The sequence below is a fragment of the Vicugna pacos genome, chromosome 4, assembly GCF_048564905.1.
Source record: "Vicugna pacos chromosome 4, VicPac4, whole genome shotgun sequence".
Taxonomy (NCBI): domain Eukaryota; kingdom Metazoa; phylum Chordata; class Mammalia; order Artiodactyla; family Camelidae; genus Vicugna; species Vicugna pacos.
Window position 1 is genome coordinate 21,343,651 of NC_132990.1, and position 25,558 is coordinate 21,369,208.

The 25,558-nt window shown below is 38.6% G+C and overlaps 2 protein-coding genes across 4 annotated transcripts in view; one reads left to right on the top strand and one right to left on the bottom strand.

Moving 5' to 3' along the window:
- The first annotated feature begins 32 nt into the window (after window positions 1-32).
- On the top strand, window positions 33-17,818 carry RPS6 (ribosomal protein S6). The gene is made up of 7 exons (XM_006208264.4): window positions 33-79; window positions 13,671-13,779; window positions 14,300-14,431; window positions 14,968-15,178; window positions 15,358-15,504; window positions 17,291-17,448; window positions 17,687-17,818. Exons 2-7 carry the CDS (start codon window positions 13,774-13,776, stop codon window positions 17,780-17,782), a joined length of 750 nt encoding a protein of 249 aa, XP_006208326.1. The 5' UTR covers window positions 33-79; window positions 13,671-13,773; the 3' UTR covers window positions 17,783-17,818.
- Window positions 17,819-19,312: 1,494 nt separating this feature from the next.
- The window catches only part of DENND4C (DENN domain containing 4C), a 94,693-nt gene continuing 88,447 nt past the window's right edge, over window positions 19,313-25,558 (bottom strand). For all 3 annotated transcript variants that reach the window (XM_072959344.1, XM_072959343.1, XM_072959345.1), the window contains 3 exons: window positions 23,800-23,950; window positions 22,644-22,708; window positions 19,313-22,459 (listed from right to left, as the gene is read on the bottom strand). In XM_072959344.1, coding sequence (XP_072815445.1) covers window positions 22,323-22,459; window positions 22,644-22,708; window positions 23,800-23,950 — 353 coding nt within the window. In that variant the 3' untranslated portion in view covers window positions 19,313-22,322. The remainder of the gene's footprint in view (window positions 22,460-22,643; window positions 22,709-23,799; window positions 23,951-25,558) is intronic.

Consider the following 25,558-nt stretch of genomic DNA (forward strand, 5'->3'; position numbering starts at 1 on the left):
TGCATCCGTGGGAATTTGGAATCAGAACTGAGCTCTTTCAGCCCCATCTGGCTGCCTGACAGAATAGATTTGAACCAAGGTACTATCTGTGACTTGTTCCAATGGATGGAAGGGGTAGGCAGAACTGGTAGAGAGCATAAGAGAATGATGAAGCAGTCCCAGAGAGAACTGTATGGACAAGAGACAGTCCAGATGGAAAAGAATTCACTGGCTCCAGCCAAGCCCAGGGATCTAGCCACATCCAAATGTTCCCAAGATACCCAGGAACCTTTATAGTAAAGTCACCTTTTTTGCTAAAGCTAGTTTGGGTAGGGTTTCTGGGACTTAAAACCAAATGTCCCAACAAAACCCTATGCTAAGAAAGAGGGTAATATGGAGAGTATATTGAACACCTGGATACATTTTGAGGTTGAGAGAAGACTGAAGCAGTTCATGCTTCTGAGAGAAGTGGGAGGAAATGTTGTCTACTGAAAATGAGAGGTCTAAGAGGTCAGGGGCTTTAAAAAGTAGAAAAGACTGAGGCCAATGAGATTATCTTTTTTACTAAATTCTCTGCTCATTATAATAGTTGGAGTCAAGGATCTAAAATGTATGTTCTGTAGATGAAGACAGTGTCAGGAAAATTCCAGACTAGACACCAAGAAGAGCCACAGGTCTTTAATCATTCTTGGTAACCATGGAGCCTGGGGAACAAATGGTAAAGAAGTTAGGGGACACTTGACCCTCCTCTGAAGTGTGAAAATTCAAAGAAATTCAATCCTAAAAATATCTGAAGGTTCCTAAAGTGAATGGGCCCACCACAAGGGCTGGGATTTCTCTTCATGAAAAAAAGTTACTGATTTTAGGATGGAACCTTTGAGATAACTTGTGCTCATTTTAGAGAACAATTTGGGCATCTCCTTGCAGATACAACTAACTACAAACAACTCATGGATTTTTTTCGTCATGGCCGCCTTTCCAGCCAGTCACTTAGGAGCAAAACCTGGATGGGACCCAGGCTGTCTCTGAGCCGCAGCTCTCCCTGCCCTCTCTGCGGTGCTTCTAGGGTCTGTGTGATTTCCTACTGGATAATGAACTTGACTAGATTAAATCCTACTCTCAACTTCCAGCCGTGGAAGAATCTGCTGGAACCCCAGTGTCAACTGTTGCCAGAATTTTCTTCGGAGCTTGTTAGGCCCAGAATTTTCTTCTGAGCTTGTTAGGCCCAGCTTCTAGCTAGATGCAGCCTAAATTCTCCTGTGGAGACCAGAACCTGAATCCCATCTGCATGATCAAAAGGAAAAGTTCAGCCCTCAGCAATTCCTTAGGGCAGTGATCATGCAGTGCATGATGAAGAAATATTTTAGATAAAATATCGATAGACAGTAAGTGTGACTATGTAACTAATTATTGCTATGTCAGGGCTTAATTATGCCCTTTTATTTTTGTTTTGTGTTTGTTCTTTTTTATGGTTTCTTTTCCCATTTTCTTTTATGTTACTTGAACACTTTCTAGAATTCTATAGTGTTTTCAAGCATATCTCTTTATATAGTTCTTTTAGCCGTTGCTCTGGGTATTACATTATATATACGTAACTAGTATAGTTTACTAATGTCACCTTACCTGTTCAAGTGAAGTATAGAAACCTTACCTCCTTTTACATCCTTCCCCCAACATTTATCATATCATGGTATGAAATATTTTCTCTACATACATTTAGAATCATCTGTGTTATAATTTTTGCTTCAACTATCAAACATTTAGAAAACTCAAGAGGAAAAGGAAAGTCTCTTTCATTTATTCACATTTTTGCTTACTGTGTTCTTTCTTCCTAATATTCCAAGCTTCATTCTTCTTTTACTTTCTGTTTAAAGAACTTCCTTGAGTCTTTCTTCTAGAACAGGTGTTCTGGCAGCAATTAAAAATTTCTTTTCTTTCATTTGAGAATGTCTTGCTTTCCCCCAACCCATGAAAGATACTCTTGTTGAATTAGGATTTCCTGCTGAATTAGGATTCTGGGGTTGGCACGGGTTTTTTTCCCCCAATGCTTGAAAAAAAAAATTACGCCACTTCCTTCTAGTCTCCCTAGTTTCTGTTGAGAAATCTACTATCATTCAATTCTTTTTCACCTTTAAGTAACATGTTTTAGCTGGCTTTCTGATGCTGCTTTAGTAAGGGATGAGGGAAGTAAGGTCTTATTTCTGCCAGGTGGAGACAAACAGCCAGATTGTCCAACTGTCACCTGGTGGGGGACTCCTTTATTGGTGATGGGGGTGGAGGTCAAGGCTCTCCACTGACATCATGGTGGGTCTGGGTTAGAGGAGGCTCATTACTGGCTAGCGGGGATGCAAGTTCACCTCCCTTTGGCTTTCTCTGACACTACCCTGGCAAGATTGTTGGGAAACCTGCTTACAGCCTCATAAGGGTGGAAGTCCAGGTTTCCATTCGGCCTTTGCTCCTGTGACTAAGGTTAGGCCATAGTTTGGGGGTTCCCCCACCCCTATGGTGTGTAGCTAGTGTAGAATGCTATTATCTGAAAGTTTGTCTTGCTAGGATGCCCCTTTCCTGGTACTCTGACTAGAGAAGGCAGACTTTTACTGAGGATTTTTTTGGTCTATTCCTGTTGGAATTTTGAGTTGCTGGCTTCTCCAGTTCTGTCTCTGTAATACATGAGGCAAAAAGAAAACCTAGGAAACCCAGCACCATGCTATTCCTTGGATTCTTCAGGTCTGTAGCCAGTCTGCCTTCTTTTCTCCACCTTTCAGATGCTTGTTTTATATATAATGTCCAAGGATTTTACTTAGCAGGAGGAATAGGGAAAGTATGTCTATTTGAGATTCCTGGAAACAGAATTCTATGGGAGCAGAATTTTATAGCAAGCCAGTGGTCTCTCTGATACCAAGGGACCAGATGAGTTGCTGAGATCAGGTGCAGATAGAAAAAAGAGAAGCAAGGACTGAGACCCAGGGAATCCCTGTCTAGAGGGGAGAGGAGGAGCTAGAAAGGAAGCTAAGAAGGCACAGCTTGTGAGGTAAGGAGGGAAAACAGAAGAGGGCGACATGGCTGTAGTTAATGGTCTTTTTAAAGGATAGTTTAAGTGGGGACAAGATCCTGACTACAGCAGGTTTAAGAAAGAATGGAAACAAAGTGAAAAGAGCAAGTTATTAAAGCCATACATTGTGTGATGCCATTTATATGAAATGTCCAGAGTAGGCCAATCCATAGAGACAAGCAAATTAGTGGTTGCCAGACTGGGGTGGTGGGGCAATTTGGAGGAACGGCGATGGAGAATGGCTATTAATGGGTATGAGATTTCTTTTGGGGGTGGTGAAAATGTTGTTAAATTAGATTGTGGTGATGGTTGCACAACTCTGATGTATTTTCAAAAATTGTATATGTTAAGCAGATGAATTGTATAGTATGTGAATTATATTTTAACAAAGCAATTAAAAAAGGAAGGAGGGAGAGAAGGAAGGAAGGGAAAAGAAAATGACATCTTCTGGGAAAAACTGGAACTTTCATGCAGGGCTGATTTCCCTAATATAGAAAGTGTTAACAATCCAACAGAAAAAAAAAAACAGCAAAAGAACAGAAGAATACATAAAAAGATGCTTAACTCATAGTAATAGAGCTATAATGTAAAACTACATTAAAATAACATTTCTTTCATCTATCAGACTGACAAAATCCCAAATTTAGTAACACTTGGCAAGACTTTGGAGAACCGAGTATTCTCACACATTGTTAGCAGGCTGTAAGTGGGAGCAACCCTACAGAGAATAATTTAGCAGTGTCTATCCACATTACAAACTTACTTAAGCCAGACATTTCTACTTCTAACAATTATCTCATATTGTTACTTCTGGATATAGGGAATGATTTACAAGCAGGGTCATTCATATTATTGCAGCTTTCTTTGTTAGCAGCAAATAATTGGAAACAAATGTCCATTAGGAGGAAACCAGTAAAGGGCAATGAGAAAGCTCTTTATATATTAACAGAGAAATTCCCCATGATGTACTGTTGTACTTTTTTTTTTTTGGAAATATAGTCAGTTTACAATGTAGTGTCAATGTCTGGTGCACAGCATAATGTTTCAGTCATCCATATACATACATGTATTCGTTTTCATATTCTTTTTCATTACAGGTTACTAAAAGATATTGAATATAGTTCCCTGTACTATACAGAAGAAACTTATTGTTTATCTATTTTGTATATAGTAATTAGTATTTGCAAATCTCAAACTCCCAATTTATCCATTCTCACCCCCTTTCCCCTCTGGGTAACCACAAACTTGTTTTCTGTCTGTGAGTCTGTTTCTTGTAAGTAAGTTTGTGTCTTTTTTTTTTTTTCAAGATTCCAGATATAAGTGATATCATATGGTATTTTTCTTTCTCTTTCTGGGCTACTTCACTTAGAATGACATTCTCCAGTTTCATCCATGTTGCTGCAGATGGCATTATTTTATTTTTTATGGCTAAGTAGTATTTCATTGTATAAATATACCACAGCTTCTTTACCCAGTCATCTGTCAATGGACATTTAGGTTGTTTCCATGTCTTGGCTATTGTAAATAGTGCTGCTATGAACATTGGGGGTGCTTGTGTCTTTTCAAATTAGGGTTCCACCTGGATATATGACCAGCAGTGGGATTGCTAAATCACATGGTAAATCTACTTTTAAGTGTTGAGGGATCTCCATACTGTTTTCCATAACGACTGCACCAAACTACGTTTCCACCAAAAGTGTGGGAGGGTCCCCCTCATGATATTGTTAAGGGAAGAATTCAAGGGGTAGCATGATACACATGCTATGTTACCATGTATATAAAAGAAGATGATAGAATATTTTTGTAGCAACCCCTCAAAAAAAAACTGTATAAACAAACTAATGATACAAGGTAACTGCAGGGTGAGGGGAGGAAACTGGAAGGTAGGGTGAGAAAGTTGTGCATATACCTCTTCATAATTTAAAAAATTTTAAGCTTATCTTTTAGACGAGAGAATGTGAGGTGAGGAGGTGGACATAGTAAATGTAGCAATTGTTCTTAGTCTGTTTGGCTGCTGTAACAATAACACCATTGACTGGGAGGCTTATAAAAAACAAATTTATTTCTTATAGTTCTGGAGGTCAGGAAGTCCAAGACTGAGGCAACGGCAGATTCATTGTCTGGTGAGAGCCCACTTCCTCACAGACTGTCTTCTCCTCACGGTGTCCTCATATGGTGAACGGGGCAAAGGTGCTTTCTCAGGCCTCGTTTATAAGGGCACTGAACCCATTCGTGAGGGCTCCACTCTCATGACCTTATCACCTCCAGAAGGCCCTACCTCCTCACACCATCACATTGGAAGTTAGGATTTCAACATAGGAATTTGGGGAAGACACATTCACTGCACAGCACAATTAGTTACAGCTTTGCAAAAAGGAGGGTGTGGGGATTTGCAAAGGATGAGGTGGAGTCAACATGGGATTTCTTAAGACCAGAGGTACTGCAGCATATTTTCAGGCTGATGGGCATGATCCAGACGTTTAGATTGTTTCCTGACTTTTGCTATATTACTGAACCTTTTAAATACCTCCATTATATCTGTCTGTCTGCTATCTGCTTATGTTTCTTTCTCCATTAGATAAAAAGTTTCCTAAAAGTGAGGACAATCTCTGTTCATCTCTGTATCTCTTGCCCGTAGGCTGGTGACATAAAGTAGGTGCTGACATAGGTGCATACGTTTGTTGAAGGATGGGGTGGAGGATCCCCCCCATGGCTGGCCACCATCTGAATCAATCCACACCACCTCAGCACCAAGTTCTGTCTCCCGTTCCCTCCTTGTAGCAAGGTCAGCCTGACTTGTAATCCTCAAGGAAAGCCTCCTCCAGGCAGCACAGCTTAGGAGAGGAGAAAGGAAGGCTTTGCCAGTAGCAGGAACGACATGGGCACAGTTAGAGGGACACGGGTGATGATGGATGATGAAGTGGTGGTAGGGAGGATGAGGATAACTGACATTCATTGAGAGTCTACTGTGCCCCGAGAACTGGTTTTTTTCATGTATTCATTTATCCCTGACAAGAACTCTATGAGGAGATATTACCACCATTTTACACATGGGGAAACTAAGGAACAGAGAAAGTGAATAAGTTTTCCAAGATCACATAGCTATTAAGGAATGAAAATACACGAGACAAAAGATCATTGCCCTGATACAGTGACTTGATCTGATTAAAAAAATTCTTTTGAAATTTCCATCATCCCCTTTGCTTCCTGCCCACCAGCAAATATTTCATAAATACATGCCAAAGCTTGTTTTCCACAGCTCTGCAAAAACATCCCTTTGTCCCTGACCCATGAGGTGAGAAATCCATTGTAATTCTTGCTCCTGGATGCAGTTACAGAAAAGCCAAGGAGTTTTCCCAGCTTCATTTCTTTGACTTAACTTCCTTTCTCAAACACAGCATGGCATGCTGTAAAATTAGTTTCTTCCTACAAGTAGAAATTGCCCTTGAAATTTAGTTTTTTTCTGTCAGAAAAAATCTTTTTTTCCTGTTTTCTTGACATGAGCCAAATCTGAGACAGGTTACTGAAATGAACAAGGTCACTTCCTCCCTTACAGCTTCTCTTCCCTTCTGTGTTTATACCTCTCTGGAAAGAATCTCTTTTCCTAAACACACTTGAAAAACTCATTTACTCAGTGAATTAGGGGAAATGTTACCTTTACTGATTGCTTTTATAATTACTTGAACTTTGTGCTATTGGATACCGAATGTGTTCTCTCCAGCCAGGATTCTCGTGGTTGAGAGACTCTACCTCTGGGCCCTGTTATGAGCTGAGTTGTGTCTCCCTGCCCCAAATTCTTATGTTGAAGTCATAACCCCCAGTATTTCAGAATATATCTATTTCGGAGATAGGATCTTTAAAGAGGGATTCAGTTAAAATGAGGTTATTAGGATGGTCCCTAATCCAACATGACTGGAGTCCTTATAAGAGATTAGGACACTGACACATGTGAGGACACAGAGAGATGGCCCTCTGTAAGTCAGAGAGGCCTCGGAAGAAACCAATCCTGGTGACACCTTGGTTTCAGACTTCTAGCTCCAGAATTGTGAGAAAATAAATCTCTGCTGTTTAGCTCCCTGGTCTGTGGCATTTAGTTACGGCAGCCCTAGCAAACTAACGTGGGCCCTACCTCTTTCATGGAGTCTACCACTCAGCTCCCAAACCTCTGTGCCCAATGGCCTATTGAATATCTCCAATCGTGTGTCATAGACGCTTAACACTCGGTGTGTTCAAACATCTCCCCATTTTCCCCCACCCTGGTAACCACTATTCTAATCCTATTTCTGTGGGTTCGGCTTATTTTTAGATTCCATACGTGAGATCATACAGTATTTGTCTTTCTCTGATTTATCTCACTTTATGTAATGCCCTCAAGGTCCGTCCTTGTAAATGGCAGAATTTTCTTCACTTTTACAGCTAAATAATCCATTTTATATATATAAAATAATCCATTATATATATAATATAAAATTTTCTTTACGCATTCATCTGTCAGTGGACACTTGGGTTGTTTCCATGCCTTGCCTATTGTGAATAATGCTGCAATGAACATGGGGTGCAAATATCTCCCCAAGGTCCCATCAACTCCCCAGGCTGATTGAATTACCTTTCGAATTGCAGTCTTGTTAGCTTGGAGCCAGTTATGAGGATGTTGCTGGCTCTGCAGGGGGGTCCACGGTTGGAGGGCTTGTTACCAGGGGTTCAGGCAGGCGTGGATTCTCCATGGTCCCTGGTGGTATGGAACTGCCTCCAGCACCTTGTTCAGTAGGATGGTGTTGGGAGAAGGGTCTCCTTCAGGTTCCACAGCTGGGTCCTCAGACAGCAGCCTGTTACCAGGTGTGTGGATATAGCTCTCACCATGTCACTGGGAGGACTTGGTAACTGGATGACTCCCTGGGTGGGCAGGACTGGTCCTGGACTGTGGCTGAGAAGGGCTGAAACTGAGGCAAAGGGCAATTTCAGGTTTACAGCCAAGACTGAGGTATGCAGACCTGGCTCTGGAGCCATGGATAGACATGTCCCCCGCCAGGTCCCTGGGGGTGCTAGACTGTTCCATCACGGCTAGAGAGGCTGGAACCAAGTACAGAACCCTCTCAGGATTTCTGGGGGCACAGAATGTCTGCTGCTGGGTCCTTGTGTCAGTAGGACTGTTGGCTGACAGTGACTAGGACAGGCTGGAGCCCAGTTAAAAGGCTGTTTGAAAACCTACAGTTTGACGGAGTTTGGCAGGCTTACTTCTAAGGGCTCCCAGATCACAGCTGAGAGTGGCTAGAGCCAGTTCATAGGCCACTTCAGGATCCACAGCCAGGACTGAGGTCTGTATGCCTATGGTCCAATGCATGAGGGGGTGTGACTCCTCTTGGGTTCCTTAGTATATGGTGTTGGCAACAGAACCAAAGCCCAATGGGGCTGTAGCCGAGTCCTCAGATAGGGAGCTGTTTCAGGTGTGTAGCTGCCACTATGGCTGGCGAAGTCAGCAATCTAGGTTTGTTCCTGCCTTCTCAAAACATCTTTCCTTGGCCAGCCCCAGGGTTCCACAATCTACCTGGATCCCCAAACTACCACAAAGATACTTTTCTTACTGGATGGATGCTGCATGGTTGTTGGTGGGAAGGATATGAGCAAGAAAGCATTATTCAGCCGTCTTGCAGATGTTACTACTTTGAATATTCCTTTTATGAAGTTTTGACTTCTACATAAATATTACAAAAATTTTACTTGAAGTATAATTGACTTAAAATATTAGTTTCAGGTGTACAACATAGTAATTTGATATTTTTATACACTACAAATTGGTCACCATAAGTGTAGTTATCATCTGTCACCATACAGAGTTATTGACTATATTCCTTATGCTGTACATTACATCCCTGTGACTTATTTTATAATTTGGAATGTATACTTCTTAATCTCCCTCGCTTATTTCACTCATCCTTCTCACTGACCTCCCATCTGGCCACCGTCAGTTTGTTTTCGGTATCTATGAGTCTGTTTCTGTTTTACATTTGTTTTTTTTAGATTCCACATATGAATAAAATCTCATGGGATTTGTCTTTATCTGACTTACTTCACTTAGCATAATACCCCCAGTTCCACAAATGGCAAGACTTCATTCCTTTTTGTGGCTAAGTAACATTCTATTGTGTATATACTACATCTTTATGCTTTCATCTATCAACAGACACTTAAGTTGTTTCCATATTTTGGCTATTGCAAATAATGCTGCAATGAAAAAAAGGGGTGCATGTATCTTTCTGAATTAGTGTTTTTCTTTTCTTCAGAAAAATACCCAGATGAAGAATTGCTGCATCATATGATAGTTTTATTTTTAATTTTCTGAGCAACCTGCATGCTGTTTTCTATAGTAGCTGTTTCAATTTACATTCCCAACAGTGCTCGAGGGTTCCCTTTCCTCCACATCTTTGTCAACACTTGTAATGTGTTGTCTTTTTGATAATAGCCATTCTCACAGGTGTGAGGTGATATCTCATTGTGCTTTTGATTTGCATTTCCCTTGTGATTAGTGAAGTTGAGCATCTTTTCATGTGCCTGTTGGCCATTTGTGTTTTCTTTGGAAAAATGTCTATTCAAGTCCTCTGCTCATTTTTTAATTTTTTTTTTATTTTGAGTTGAATAACTTCTTTGAGTATTTCAGATAGTAACCCCTGGTAGGATGTATCATTTGCAAATATCTTCTCTCATTCAGTAGGCAGATTTTTCATTTTGTTGGTAGTTTCCTTCACTGCACAGAAGCTTTTAAGTTTGATGCAGTATTTATTTTTGCTTTTGTTTCCCTTGTCTGAGGGATATCCAAAAGAAGAAAAAAAAAATATATATATATTGCTAAGACCAATATCAAAGAGCTTATATTTTTTTCTAGGAGTTTTACGGTTTCAGGTCTTACAGTTAAGTATAATTCATTTTGAGTTTGTTTTTGTATATGGTGCGAGAAAGTAACCCAGTTTGATTCTTTTGCATGTAGCTGTCTGGTAAAATTTAAATGTGGGCTCTGGAGTAGAATCTATTAACTAAAAATCTTAAGTTTCAGATGTGATAACTGTATTAAGGCTATGTGGCAGAATATCCTTACTCTTAGGAGACACATGCTGAAGTATTCAGAGGTGAAATACCATGGTATTTGTAATTGAATTTCAAATGGCTCAGAAAACAATTGTGTGTATACACACACAGGCACACAAAATTTAAAACTATTGTACGTCAGTGGCCATTACCAGGAAAGTGAAAAGATACTTAAAAAACAGGAGAAAATATTTGGACATTATATCTAATAAGGGTATAGTATTCAGAATATATAAAGAACTCTTACAACTTGACAACAAGACAAGCCAATTCAAATTTGGGCAAAGACCCCTTGTACACTGTTGTTGGGATTATGAAAATGGTGCAACTTCTATGGAAAACAGTATGCAGTTTCCTTAAAAAAATAAATAGAACTACGTAAGATCCAGCAATCTCACTTCTGGGTACATATCCAAAAAAACTGAAAGCAGGACCTTGAAGCGATACATGCACATTTATGTTAATAACAGCAGTGTTCACAATAGCTAAAAGGGGGAAGCAGTCCAAATGTTTATCCACAGATGAACAGATAAACAAAACATGGTATATAAATACAATGGAATATTATCTTGTCACATGCTACAACATAGATGAACCTTGAGGGCATTATGCTAAGGGAAATAGGCCAGTCACAAAAAGACACTGGAAGTGAGGATAAAAACTTCTATTCATTGTCATTAAAGAAAAGAGGACATGCTTGCCTGGATAAGCCACAATATTGAATCTAAAAGGAAACTGTATATTAGTTTATAGTTAAATGAAAGTTTTACTGCTTAAATAAAAAACTGAAGTAACAGGTTTTTTTTAAATTTCAAAATTGATTTTATTGCAGCCAAGACAGTGGAATTAACTGTACATAATAAATTATTATATATAGATACACTTCTTAAGTTATAGGGAATTAAGTTTATTTTGGCAGAGAGTGTTAAGACAACATAAAGTTGCGTACTTTAGTAACATAACTCAATATCCTTAATTTGATATAAATGTGACATATTTTCTTGCTTTCCTGTGTTCAGCTAAATCACCACAAACTAAACTGTTCTATAAAACTGATATGCTTCCATACCAGTTTTCCAAATGATTCCAATTGTATGAAGTATCTAAAGTAGTCAAATTCATAAAGACAGAAAGAAGAATGGTGGTTACCAGGGACTGGGAGAGGGGGGTGAGGTGAGTTGTTTAATGAGTATAGAGTTCTAGTTTTGCAAGATGAAATAGTTCTGGAGATGTGTTTCGCAACAATGTGAATATACTTAACCATTTTTTTTTTACTTAACCATTTTTAACTATACAGTTCAGTAGAGTTAAGATGGTAAATTTTATGTCTTTTATCAGAATAAAAAATGCATCAGGAAAAAAAAAACCTGAGGGATAGACCTGGACTTGACTCTTTGCCTCCTGTTAATTTACTACCACTTCTATAAAAATAATGAGAGCTGAAAAAAAAAAAAAGGGCAAAGGACTTGAATAGGCATTTTTCTGAAGAAAATACACAAATGGCCAAGCACATGAAAAGACGCTCAACATTATTAGTCATTAGGGAAATGCAAATCAAGACCACACTGAGGTACTACTTCACACCCACTAGGATGGCTATAATTTAAAAAAGAGAGAAAATAACAAAATAGCAAATGGGAATGTAAAATGGTTCAAGTGCTGTGAAAACACTTTGACAGTTCCTCTAGGAGTTAGAGACAGAATTACCATATGGACCTATCAATTCCACTTCTAGTTATATACCCAAAAGGACTAAAGATAGATAATCATAGAAGCACTATTCACAATAGTCAAAAGCTGGAAACAGCCCAAATGCCCATCATTGGATGAATGGATTAACAAACTGTGGTCTATACATAGTGTGATATTATTCAATCATAAAAAAGGAATAAAATACTGATACAAGCTACAACATGGATGAACATCAAAAACATAAGGCAGACACAAAGATCACAAATTCCATTTATGTGAAATATACAGAATAAGTAAATCCACAGAGACAGAACACAGATTGTGGCTGCCAGTGACTGGTGGAAGAGGGGAATAAGGAGTAATTGTTTAATGGATACACGGTTTCCTTTTGGGGTGATGAAAATATTTTGGCACTAGACAGAGGTGATGATTGCACAACACTGTGAATGTGCTACATGCCTTTAAACTGTTCACTTAAAAAATGAATAATTTTATGTCAATTTTACCTCAACAACAAAAAAATCACATACACCGATTTTAATGCATTATTTCACCGACCCTCTTTACATTAGCTATCAGATGATCAATCAGGAGTTAGTAGAATCTTTCAACTCTGAGTTTAAGCCTGCTTCACATTCAAAACTTTGTGATACTGAGGTGGAAGATGGAATATAATCTTGGAAAGTAGAAGTTATTTTGCAGGAGTTTTTTTCTTAAAGAAAAAATATGGACAAAATATGTAACAGGTAGTATATGTTCCTTCCTTCAGGGTACTGATTCAGGGTACTCGTGGACTTCAAAGTTAGATCACCTGGGTTCTCATTCCCACGAATGTTCTGGGGAACTATCAAATGCACTGTATCTTTCCTACATCTTTCTATTCTGTAGAGTTGAATCATTGCTGATTCAAGGTTTACTATAACACACTCTCCCTCTGCTGGTTGGCTCCATATTACCACACTTTAACAGCCTAATACTTACCAGAGCTAGGGTTATCATCATTTAACAAATATTTACTGAGCCTTACTTATTATGAGCCCTGAACTTTGCTGCGTCCTGAGTATCTGGTGGTGAAGGCATGGCCTAATTTACTATCTAGCAGGGGAAATAGACCATAAGCAAACGATTTATGTATCATGATTAAACATTACTATAAAAGAAAACACTGCTACAGTAGAGGAAATAGTATTTCTGGTTGTGTGGTCAGGAAAGGCTTCTCTTGGGACAGACATCTGTCTATTCTGAAAGATTTGTATGGCGTTAACGAATGGCGACAGGCGAGTTTGGGACTGTGGAAAGTTTGTGAAGCCACGTTAGGAAGCGTGGAAAGTATTTAAGTGCACTGGGAACTAAATGGTGCGCTTCCAGCAAGGAAGAGATGTAATTTTGCGTTTTAAAAAGACCGCAGAGGCAAGACGGAGAGCAGGGAGACTATTTGGGAGGCACCTAGACTTGGAGTAACTGGGTTACTGGCTTGCGCGACAGGGTGGCTGAGGTGTTGATAAAACGATGACCGCAGGGCGGGCGGACAGGCGGATGACTGAGTATAAGAGAAAAACAAAACCCAGCGGCTGGCTCTCAGCAGCCGGAACCAGGGCAGGGCACGCACCTCAACTGGGAATCTTTGAACGGAGTTTGAGGTACAGGAGAGCCCAGGAGAGCTGAGCTCCAATTTCGCCGTCCTTCGCCAACATCAGACGCAGAGTACCCCAGACCGAGCGGGGCTCGGCTGTACCCGGGAAAGAACAAGCAGTGCAAAGTCTAACCTCAATAACTATTCCCAAGCCGCTTTCCTAGAACCGCCCAACTGCTGACTAGCCCCACCCCCGGAAGTGCCACCCACCCAGGCTTACTTCCGCTTACCCAGGAGCCCTATGATCTCGCGAGAATTGGAAGCCCCTATGTGACTTGGGCTCAGCGGAAGTTGGTTCTTTTTTCGCGGCGCTTCGGAGGCAGTCGGTTGCTTCAGAATGAAGGTAAGGAGTGGTGGCGGGTGTTGGTGTAGGCTTGGGGAACGTGGATGGACCCCCAGAACTCCGTCCACGCTCTCCAAAAGCCTGGCTCTAGGTGGAGGACAGTCAGAGGGAGGAGATGGGTCGCCCTTCTGGCGCCGGAGCTCCTTGGGTGAGCGGATGGCGAGTGATTGCAGCTGGAGCTGCGCCGTGAGGGGAGCGCCATGGTTGGCGTTCTGGCTCCCAGCCGGGCCAGAGGCGACACGTTAAGTCGGGTTTTTTGCTCCGGAAGGGTGAACATCTGCGGAACCTCCTAAGCGTTAGAGTCTCTTAGCGAGGTTTGAAGAAAGTTTCCTATTTTTAGTGCAGTGCTGGTTGCGCGGCATTATGCACACAGGTGTTTTAGTGAATAAATTTGGTATGAGAGTTTCTATTGATTGTGGGGGGCTGTGTGCCATGAAGGGCTTTTTGCAATGGAGTAATTTTGCGGTGGTTCTGCGGTTTTCATGAAAATTCTCTCCCCTCCCCGTCGTGTATTCCTTAGCTGAACATCTCTTTCCCGGCCACCGGCTGCCAGAAACTCATTGAAGTGGACGATGAACGCAAACTTCGTACCTTTTATGAGAAGCGCATGGCCACAGAAGTTGCTGCTGACGCTTTAGGTGAAGAATGGAAGGTAAAAGCTGACGACCAAATTTAGTTGTTAAAGCTATTTAAAGAAATGGTAAACGCTGTTGGTAATTGGTATGTGTGATGGAGTTCAAACTCTGCGTTTTCTGAACTTGGGCTAATTACTTCCAGATGTCACTTTATTCGGTGGAGCTACCAGCTGGTGGGGGTTAAGAGAACCAAATGAAAATACTATAGGTTTTGCCCTGCAAGCTAATGGTCTCCAGAGTGTCTTAGTGCCAAGAAGGATTGCTTTTGATTTATTCGTTCGTTGCTCATTGATACTTTTTTTTTAAACATAATGTTTCTTCCCCAAGAGCTATTACTTCTACTAAAACATAAGTTAGAAGTATACCTTGAATGAAAGGTATTTGCTAATTGAACTTGGCAAGTAGGAAGTATAGATAAAAGTTAGTGACCAGAGAATGAAGTTTATGAGAAGTTTCAAACTGGTCTTAATGAACTGTACTTCTAGCATTGAGAGTATACTTTATAGAGGCTTCAGTCCTTTGCTCAGCAGTGTGTCATTGTGTTCTCTTGCAGGGTTATGTGGTCCGAATCAGTGGTGGGAACGACAAACAAGGTTTCCCCATGAAGCAGGGTGTTTTGACCCATGGCCGAGTCCGCCTGCTACTGAGTAAGGGGCACTCCTGTTACAGACCAAGGAGGACTGGAGAAAGAAAGCGCAAATCTGTACGGGGCTGTATTGTGGATGCCAATCTGAGTGTTCTCAATTTGGTCATCGTGAAAAAAGGTGAGACATGTTAAGATAAATTTTGTTGTCATTGATTCAAAGTTGACTGTCCAATTATTTTTTCATTTGCAGTATCCACAGTTTGACCAATGGACTTTTTTAGCAGTGTATGAACAATTTAGGGTTCATGCTTGTAAGGAAGTTGAATTAAAATGTCTTTGTTCACTCGTCTCCGTTAGGGGAGAAGGATATTCCTGGACTCACTGATACTACCGTGCCTCGTCGCCTGGGGCCCAAAAGAGCTAGCAGAATCCGCAAACTTTTCAACCTCTCTAAAGAAGATGATGTCCGCCAGTATGTTGTGAGAAAGCCCCTCAACAAAGAAGGTATGGGTGATTATGCACTTTAGGGCTTAATTTCAGTGGTTTGTCATAGCATTTTGTGTGCATGTTAGAAGACAAAATCTCTGCCCACTGTTTACCTGGAATCTGAGTTTTTAGGAAAATAGTAGGGGAGGGTCAAGATTTGCAGTTGGTATTCTTGTTATGTCTAGTGCTCTGCAGAGCATTACAGTTTTTCTTGGAAATTTGCCTTTGAGTCATTGTGCATAGTCATTGAATGATAAATTCTCAGACATCCATTGCATTGGAGTTAGAAATCCATTGAATGGTAGAAAATTCTGGGATTATGATTGAAGGTGCTCTTAACCCGCACCCCCAACACCACACTTGCTTTCTTAATGGTGGTTCTAATTTTTTTGTTTACAGAAGAAATACATGTTTTCATCAACTGAAGTTGCTTTAGTTTCTGGCCTTCATTGTCATTTGGGATGTGGATAGCAAGAGTTGTGTGAGAATTAGAAATAACTTTATTCAAAATACCAGGTTATCAGATGTGTGGGATTTAAGAAGGAATGTTGTTTATTAGGCAGCATAATCCATCGCCATTTGGATCTGTGGCAGCAGTGCTCTGTATCAGTATTTCTGTAGTGAATTATATGAATATTTACAGTAGGTGAAATAAACAGCATGTGAGTTGGATTGGGTTTTCCTGACAAATCTGAAAAAATTCAGTCGAGTTTTCAGTTTTCAGGACTGGGGGCTTATCTTAAGCCTATATCTGGCATATAGTAAGTGCTGATTGGTCACTCATTCCAAATATTTGGACACTTTAATGTGCCAGGGACTAATTTTAAGTGTTGATACAGTATAAGTAGACTTGTGAACTTTACACATTTTTTTAAAAAGGCAAATACATGGTAGTTCCTGTAGTTGCACCCTTGGAAAGTACCATTGGGTAGTAAGTATACTAGTTGACATATGTTTATAAAATGGTTCTTGTTTCTTTATAATTAGGGGGTCATTTATCTAACTTAGCAGAAACTGAAACATCGAGCAATCAGTCTTAGAATATTTACCTGAAGTGTTTCTAACTCCAGGGTGTCCACAAACTAAAATCATTACACAGACTTTTGCTCTGAAGTAGATATATAATTCTAGGGGGAGTTTGAATACAAATCATAGGTTAAATGAAGATACTCTCGTGTTAATGGTTTCATTCCCCAGATTAGAAGGCTCCATTTTGAAAAACAGATTTGAGCACCGATTGGACTGTACTGTAACACACAGGATTATTTTAAAACAGTATTAATTGTGCATATTTAACTTATTTGAAAACTAAGCATTAACTGCATCACTATCCGACCATGCTTCAGAGATAGTAAGACAATCTAATTGTGGGAAGGAAATCAGTAGTAAAAGCATGGGGTATGACATGCTTGTTGAGCAAGGTAACCTAAATTTACATAGGATCTTGAATTTGACATCCACACTATTGGTGTGGCTTAATGAGTTTATCTTTGTGAGGATTAAATGTGCTAATTAGGAAAACACTAGTACCCTCGTAAACAGTTAGCCTGGTCACTTTTAGTAGGACTTCTCAGATTTCATTATGTTGACAACATTTAGCCCATCTTGGATTCTTGTTAAAAGGCTGGTAAGTATTTTGAGTTGTAGGGGAAAAGTTTAGATTTTATTTAAAAAGCCTCATACAAATAAATTTTCATAGGAACTGCTACGTTAAGTTTGAGTCTGTTTCTAATGTTTTGAAAATGTAAATAAGGATCCTATTAAACAACGGTATTGAAGTGATTGAGTCATTTCAATTTTTTAGGTAAGAAACCTAGGACCAAAGCTCCCAAGATTCAGCGTCTTGTTACCCCACGTGTTCTGCAACACAAACGTCGGCGTATTGCTCTGAAGAAACAGCGTACTAAGAAGAACAAAGAAGAGGCTGCAGAATATGCTAAACTTTTGGCTAAGAGGATGAAGGTAAGTCTAAGATTTGTGGGAGCAGAGGTGGGTAGTCAGGCCTAGCTTTGGATTTGCATTTTTAACCCAAACGTCTGGTTTTTTTTTTTGGCAGGGGAGGTAATCAGGTTTATTTACCAGTTACTTTAATGGAGGTACTGGGGATTGAACCCAGGACCTCCTGCGTGCTAAGCATGTACTCTAACCACTGAGTTTTATAACCCCCCCCCAAACTTTAACTGTGCTCTGTTTTGTTTAGGAGGCCAAAGAAAAACGCCAGGAACAGATTGCCAAGAGACGGAGGCTGTCCTCTTTGAGAGCTTCTACCTCTAAGTCTGAATCCAGTCAAAAATGAGATGTTCTAAGAGTAACAAATAAATAAGATCAGATATCCAATCTCCTTTATTGATTTGTAATTAATGATGAAACATAAATGAAGGTCAAGATACTTAGGTCATAGAAAAGGGGGTATCAAAAGCTAATGGTGGATCAAGTCTGCAAGAGATACCTGAAAGTGATACCCTTAAAATTCAGGAAGAGACCGTACTGGGACAGTGGAAAGATGGCCAGGACAGGGTTCTTTTGACATTGGTGTGGTGGCTTAGAAAAGGATTTTTTTGTTGTTTAATTGAAGTTGATTTACAATGTGTTAAAATTTCTGGTGTACAGCACAGTGATTCAATCATACTATATATACATACATTTTCTGTTACAGGTTATTACAAGATACTGAATATAGTTCGCTGTTCTCTGCTGTAGGACTGTGTTGATCTGTTTTATATATAGTAGTTTGTGTCTGCTAATCTCAAATGCCTAGTTGATCCCTGCCCCCTTTCCACTTTGGTAACGGTAAATTTCTGTCTGAGTCTGTTTCTGTTTTGTAAATAAGTTCATTTGTTTTTTTAAGATTCCATATATAAGTGATATTGTATATTTGTCTTTGATTTGCTTCACTTAGTTTGAAAATCTCCAGATTTCATCCGTGTTGCTGCAAATGGCGTTTCATTTTTATGGCTGAGTAGTATTCCATTTGTGTGTGTACACACACCACATCTTAAATCATCGATTGATGGACATCGATTGATGGACATTTAGGTTGTTTCCATGTCTTGGTTATTGTAAATAGTGCTGCTATGAACATTGGGGTGCATGTATCTTTTCCAATTAGTTACCATTTGATCTAGCAACCCCACTCCTGGGCAGATATTTAGAGAAAACTGTATTTTAGTTTTTAAACTGGTTTATCTCCATACTGTTTCCTATAGTGGCTGCACCAAACTACATTCCCACCTACAGTGTCGGAGGGTTCCTTTTTCTCCACACTGTCTCCAGCATTTATCGTTTGTGGGCTGTCTGGCTAGTGTGAGGTGATTCCTCATTGTTGTTTTGACTTGAGTTTCTTTAATAATTGGTGATGTTGAGCATCTTTTCCATGTGACTGTTGGCCATTGTATGTCTTTGGAGAAGTGTCTATTTAGGTCTTCTGCCAATTTTTTAATTGCGCTTTTTGTTTTTGAGTTATATAAGATGTTTTGTATGTCCTGGAAATTAAGCCCTTGTTGGTCACATTTTTTTGCAGATAACTCAGTCTGTGGGTTGTTTCGTTTTAGAGTGCTGTGCAAAAGCTTTTAAGTTTGATTAGGTCTATTTTTGCTTTTATTTCTATTGCCTTGGTAGACTCAGAATGTTTTGCTGATGTTCTCGAGTTTGTGTATGGTATGAGGAAGTGTTCTGACTTCACTGGTTTACATGTGGCTTTCCAGCTCTCCCCCTTTCCTAACACCACCTGGCGAAGAGAGTCTTTTTAGAAAAAGATTGTTAGCATAAGACATTACCTTTTCAGCAAGGCATGGAACAATGTAGGGGAAATAAATGACTAGGACTATTAATCTTTGATACACTTTATTTTGAGGAATACAATTTCCCTTAAAGATCTATACATAATACACAAAAAGTGCCCTTGTGGAGATGGACATTTGTCATGTGTAAAAAGGATACCTTGTTAAAAGCATAGTGAATGGATACCATTTTAAAATAGTTCACAAAGCTTTTAAAACCAGTGCAAATTTAATGCATTAACAGAAAGCTTTTCAACTCTAGTAAATGGTTATTAATGTTTTTACTGTTTCATACTGAGTTGATTGTGCCTGTTTTTAGAAATCTGCATCAATGAAAGATGCACAGAGAAAGTACTTTTTCTAATGTACCACATCTAGTTTCTTTAGTAATTGCAGTTTAGAACCTCCTTTCAAACATTACAGAAGAGAATGGTCTTAAGGCACATTAGTAAGGGTGAAGAAAAGGAGCTCCTTTGCTAGAGTATCTTAACCACAGGTGAGTAAAATTTTCAAGTGGCTTTAACATGTAGAGACTGAAGCAGTGCTTCACAATTTTAAGTGTGCATAATAAGTCACCTGGGGATCTGGCACAAAGTAGATTGCAATTCAGTAAACTTCCTAAGGAAGCCAATAATGCCAGCCCCTGGACTGTACTGTAAGAAGCAACATTATTATAAGACTTTTTTATGTTTAACTTACTAATAATAGATTATTAATTTATATTAATGTAAATTGAAATAGAATTTGTAGCGTTTTAAAAAGATACCCAACCATAGTATATCATAGTTTGATAAACTATGGTTTGAATCATAGTGGGTAACTTACAGGCCAAAAGGCAGATCTGGTGTAAGCCTAGAATTCTGACTGATACCTGGGGTGATTCTACTGCATAAACCATGAGAACTTTATGCTGCTTTCTGATTTCAAGGAGTACAGTCAGTAAAGTGAACAGATAATGGCTGGCCTAGACTATTTTAGCTCATGGAATCTGGCAGATGATGATCAGAACTTTAAAAAAGGATAGTGAAAATATTTTGAGGGTTTAACACGGCAGAAATGTTAAATGTGCCAAAAACGGAATAAAAGGGCTAACAACTGAATATCCCAAATTTACGGCAGATTTATGGTTCTGCAGGTTGGTATATAATCGGCCAATATACAGTTAAATGCCAAATCCAAAACAAGTGTAAGGTAATACTAAACAGTCTGGGCTAATTTGAAAGAGTGCTTTCAGAAGTTCTCAGGGATTAAGTCTCATACAAGTCATTCTAGACATTTCCAAACCTGTAGATAGTGATTTGATACCTGGTTTTCTGTCTGCTGTAAATTTTTAGTATCCTTTCTGTATTTAGAAAAGGCCTTTGAGCAATTATAGCACAAATCAGCCTCTATTCTAAATGACAGCCACGGGGTAAGCTTTCCAATATATAATGACTTACTAATTTATATATAAAGCTATTAGAAAGTTTATAATTTCATATAATATAGCCAAATATTCTTAAATATGTAAGGAGATCATCACAGGCTTTTTAGTGGAAAGTGCTTTGGTAAGTAAATTTATGAAGACTACAAAGAAATGGAGAAACAACTATTTTAAAGATCACAAAAAAATTGAACTAACTGCACATTTCAGGAGCATTAAAAATGGAACAGACAAGTATAGCAAACTTGAAGTTTTCAATTTAATCAACTTTTTAAAATAATATGCAAGGTAATACCAAACTTTCTATTGGGGCATTAAATGTTAGGTATTAAACCTAGTACCAAGTCTTAAGTTGTACAAATACATACTGAGTGCAAAAGTTCCATTTTTAAGGCAAGAATTGTACATAGTTTATGACAAGTTCTTAGCACTTTCACGATAAATTGAAACTAGAATTTGCATAGGTCCTATTAACCCTGAAATAGTGAAACGATTGATAACAGTAACAATTTTTAAAAGATCATAGTGATAAAAGGGAGATATGTGCTGTTAACTGTACCATCTGGAAATAATTTTTATTACCTGATTTAGTCTGCATGATTTCTGTGAAGCAGGCACACGCAACCACTGGCTTTTCAAACCACGCAGAGAGGTAAGGCAAATTTACTGTGTCTAAGGGGTATCTTAAGGCATGATGAATGTCAAGAGTGAGACATTTGAGGTCATGATTTTAAGCCTACCAACAACAAGCTTAAAAGTTTTAAATTTAAGACTTAAATGATTCAACCTAAAAAACCCTGTATTTACAAATGCACAAAAAATAGGTATACAAATCTAAGTATTATACAAGAATAGAATTTCTGTGTGCAGTGCAAGTTTATCCCACAGGTTTTTAAAACTGACCCAATAGCAACAATTTATGTGCCTGAACAATTTCAGGGCAAAAGACAGTATACACAAGAATTGTTTCAATTTTCTAAATTATAAAGCTGATTTGATTTCACTCAAATTACAACATTTTTAAAGTCTTTGCAAATTAACAAGGTATTGGGAAGAGGCTAAAAAATAACTGGATATTCAACATACAATCCATTAAGAAAGATAATAAATCACATAAAGGATAATTTTGAGATACCTATGAAACACCTATAGTCATTAGTCAATTAATTGTTGGAGACCCCTTTCAGAAAACTATTGCAACATGCAATCTTAAGAATTTTAATAAATACATGGCTGTGTACACATGTACATAGCCACACATATATACACACATACACAAATAGTTGCTCTTGCTCTTACAATTAAGATATTTCATTTATTTTGGGGTTAGGCAAGTTTTAAAATGTGCCATTTCCCAAACTCAATAGCAAAACGGTTTCTCTAAACTACTACAGATAACTGAGAAACCCAAAATCAATTCCCACCAGATACACAGAGGCTGTAAATCTTCAACATCAATAAACCCTGGGGCATTTTAATGGCGTTTTTACATTTTGAGATGATTTGGTATGAATTACATTTCATTATATATTGTCCCAAGAGTTTTCACCAATTCATGATTTGGAATAAACCTTTACTGTCTCCAGGTTTAATCTATTCCCTCAGCTTTATGTGTCAAAAATCTACTGAACCTGTTAAATGAGAGGTGCTCCAAAACATTTCCTGCACCACTCCACGCTGATACTTGGTGGAGCATCAATTTTCTGCAACCTTTCAAGAATCTCTGGAGGTAAATTATTGTATGCAAGTCCATATTCATTGTCAAAAGCCTCTGAAAGATATTTTCAATACAAAAGCTAGGCATTAAAACATGGTTGGTAGATCACTTTATATACATCTTTAAAGGTGGAAGTATTTTTTAAAGGCAAAGTGGAGTATTTACCCATACCAGTTAGGATTTTTAAAATTGAGGAAATAAAACTAAACCCCCATTAATTCCCAAATAACCAACTTACCGATATCAATATTCTCTCTTCCAAGAGACACTAATGATAAGAAGAGGATTTCTCTGTATAAACTCCTGTAAAATAAGTATTTTAAGGTTAATAGTCAAAGGGCATAAAAATACCATATGAAGGTTCCTTAAAATAGTGAAAAAAGTTTGTTCTGTAGTTAACAGTAATGTACCCATGTCAGTGTACTGGTTTTGATATTACACTACAGTTATATGAGATGTCACTTTCGCAAGAAGCTGGGTGAAGGGTCCATGGAGCTCTAACAGATAACTTTTAATTCTAAATTCTAACTCAAACTTTAAAAAGCAGTGTTCCCACATGACAAAGTAACAGATGGGCTTCTAAGTATGTTATGAGTCTAAAGCCCTTGGACACACAGTATGAAACTAACCCAATAGTAAAAGATAAATCAACTTTGGTTTGTGAACATAAAAATGTCACAAATGAAACTGAAAATGAATTGGCTAAGCTGTTAAAGGGGAGTAAACTTATGAACTGATTTCTGACTATTTACATAGAGGAAAAAAAATTACACGGTAATGGTGATTCTGATGTTCCATGTAGCTTTCTTGAGAAGCTTCAGAAGCCATACATGTCATTTCTAATATTCCTTCCCTGCCCTTAAGCTCTAGATGCTCAAAACTGGCTGCTCTTAAACCTGTGAAAGGATCTCTACCTCAACAGTTGAGATTACAAAAGGATCCATCTGCTTTCATGACGAATTCTTCCCCTATCACTTCTGAGACTATCTTCAAAAATGCCATTACTTAAGAAACTTGGGCGCTTGGAGACACTGTTAGCGTTTGATAGAATTTATTATGTACCCCCTTCTGAAGCGTCTACAAAATTCATTTATGCTGAGATTGAGATGAGTACTGATCCAAGCTTGTTAGCAGACAATAAATAGTTAAGAGGATCAGGACAGCTCTATCTTTCTTTGTAATTCCATCACTTCTTAAACTGTTTCTCTTCTCCTAAACTCAAGGTAAGATATGTGTCAGGTCCTGACCTAACGTAGTACCTACGTACAACGTTATAACACGTTTATGTTCTACAATGAGTATTTCTTTTGTAGCTAGAAATATTTCTTAAGATAATTTTTCAGAAAACATGAAATTATTTCAACTGACATCAAGCAGAAAATACTGATTATTACCTTTGTCTTTTCATGGCTACCTTCATTTGCTGTGAAAGCAGGTTGATGGGTTTAAGAACATCATTATGTTGAATGCTCTGCCTGATGGTTTCTACCAAAGTGCTTGTTGCTTGCTGTTCCTCTGACAGGACAGACAATTTCTTTTCAGAATCTAGTAATAAGAACACAATAATAATGAATACATTTATTCACATTAATTACTGATTTTTTCCCCCAGAGTTGTAGCATTTTTCTAGTTGTCTATTCAACATCACCTTCTCCTTACAAGTAAAATTATGTAGCAATGTGAGCAGCTAAAAGATACTTTTCTTGCTTTTTTCAGATAGAAGAGGTCTGTCCCTTTGCCCTTTCCCTGAATTTAGGGCTTCCTGCTTAGGCTGAGTTGTGATAGCTTGTACTCCAGCAGCCATCTTGTGACCACCCTTACTGATGGAAAAGGTGCCCATCGTAAGGAGCCTGGGTTCCTGATGATAGAGGAGCTGCCTCTACTAGGTCTGGAGTGTCTACTTCATAAATTCTTTATGTGAGAGAATAATCTTTATCTGTTTTAAGATTCTGTTGTTTTCTATTGAACACAGCAGCATATAATCCTAGTTGACAGACAGGCAATTCTAGAATTATTATGAACAATTATTTGTACAGGTTTCATAGATTATAAAAGTGCTTCAGTGGCATACTTGAACTGAATTATACTAACATTAAAAATACACAGAATCAATGATGTAAGCTTGGCCTGGAAAAAGAAAACCTTAACACTGCAGGTAATCCCAGCAGCTATAAATTGTATTACACCCATGTTGGTTGAAGTGGGACTATGTACCCAAAAGCTCCCTAGGTAGCCTCATTTTAAGCGCCTGGCATAAAGCAAAGTTCTCTCAACAATACAAGAGGAAACACTGGCGGCTGTGGGTTTTGAACTTAGCTCTTTTTACCTGCTAAACAGATTTGATTTCGATGCTAGGCTGTGATTTTAGAGCATACATGACCCAACTAGAATAATGCAACTTCACTATTCCTTAATACAGAGTTGTGCAATTATCACCACAATTTTTGGAACATTTTTTCATCTCCAAAAACAATCCACATATTAGTCATTGTCTTCCCAACCCCTCAGTCCTAGGTAACCACTAACCTACTTTCTGCCTCTACAAATTTGCCTGTTCTGTTTCATATACATAGAATCATACTTTCTGTTCTCTTTTGTGACTGGCTTCTATAATGTTCTAAAATTCATCCATTTAATAGTATGTATCAGTATTCACTAATTTTTATTGCCAAATAATATTCCATTGTATGGGCATTAAATTTTTTCCACTGTTTGGATATTAAGAAAGCTGCTGAAAACAGTGTACCAAGTTTTATGTGGATGTAGGTCTTCATTTCTCGGGCATATACCTAGGAGTGCAGCTGCTGTGTCATATGGTAACTCTTTACCATCTTGAGGAATTGTGAAACTTTTTGATTCCAATCAGCAGTGCACAAGGGTTCCAATTTCTCTATATCTTCACTACTACTTGTTAGTATGTGTCCTTTTGACTACAGCCAATCTAGTTGAAGTGGTATCTCTATGTGGTTTTGACTTGCATGTCTGATTTCTAGTGATATTGAGCATCCTTTCATTTGCTTTTGGCCATTTGTGCATCTCTGGAGAACTGTCTATTCATATCCTGCCACAGTCTAAATGTTTGTGTCTCCCCCAAATTTGTAAGTTGAAAATGAATGCCCAATGTGATGGTGTTGGGAGATGAGGCCTTTAGGG

Bases quoted from the DNA above. Each gene is read 5' to 3' on its own strand.
- RPS6 (XM_006208264.4), top strand. The intron at 14,432-14,967 runs GTAAAAGCTGAC...GTTCTCTTGCAG, and splicing joins CTTTAGGTGAAGAATGGAAG to GGTTATGTGGTCCGAATCAG. The intron at 17,449-17,686 runs GTAAGTCTAAGA...TGTTTTGTTTAG, and splicing joins TTTTGGCTAAGAGGATGAAG to GAGGCCAAAGAAAAACGCCA.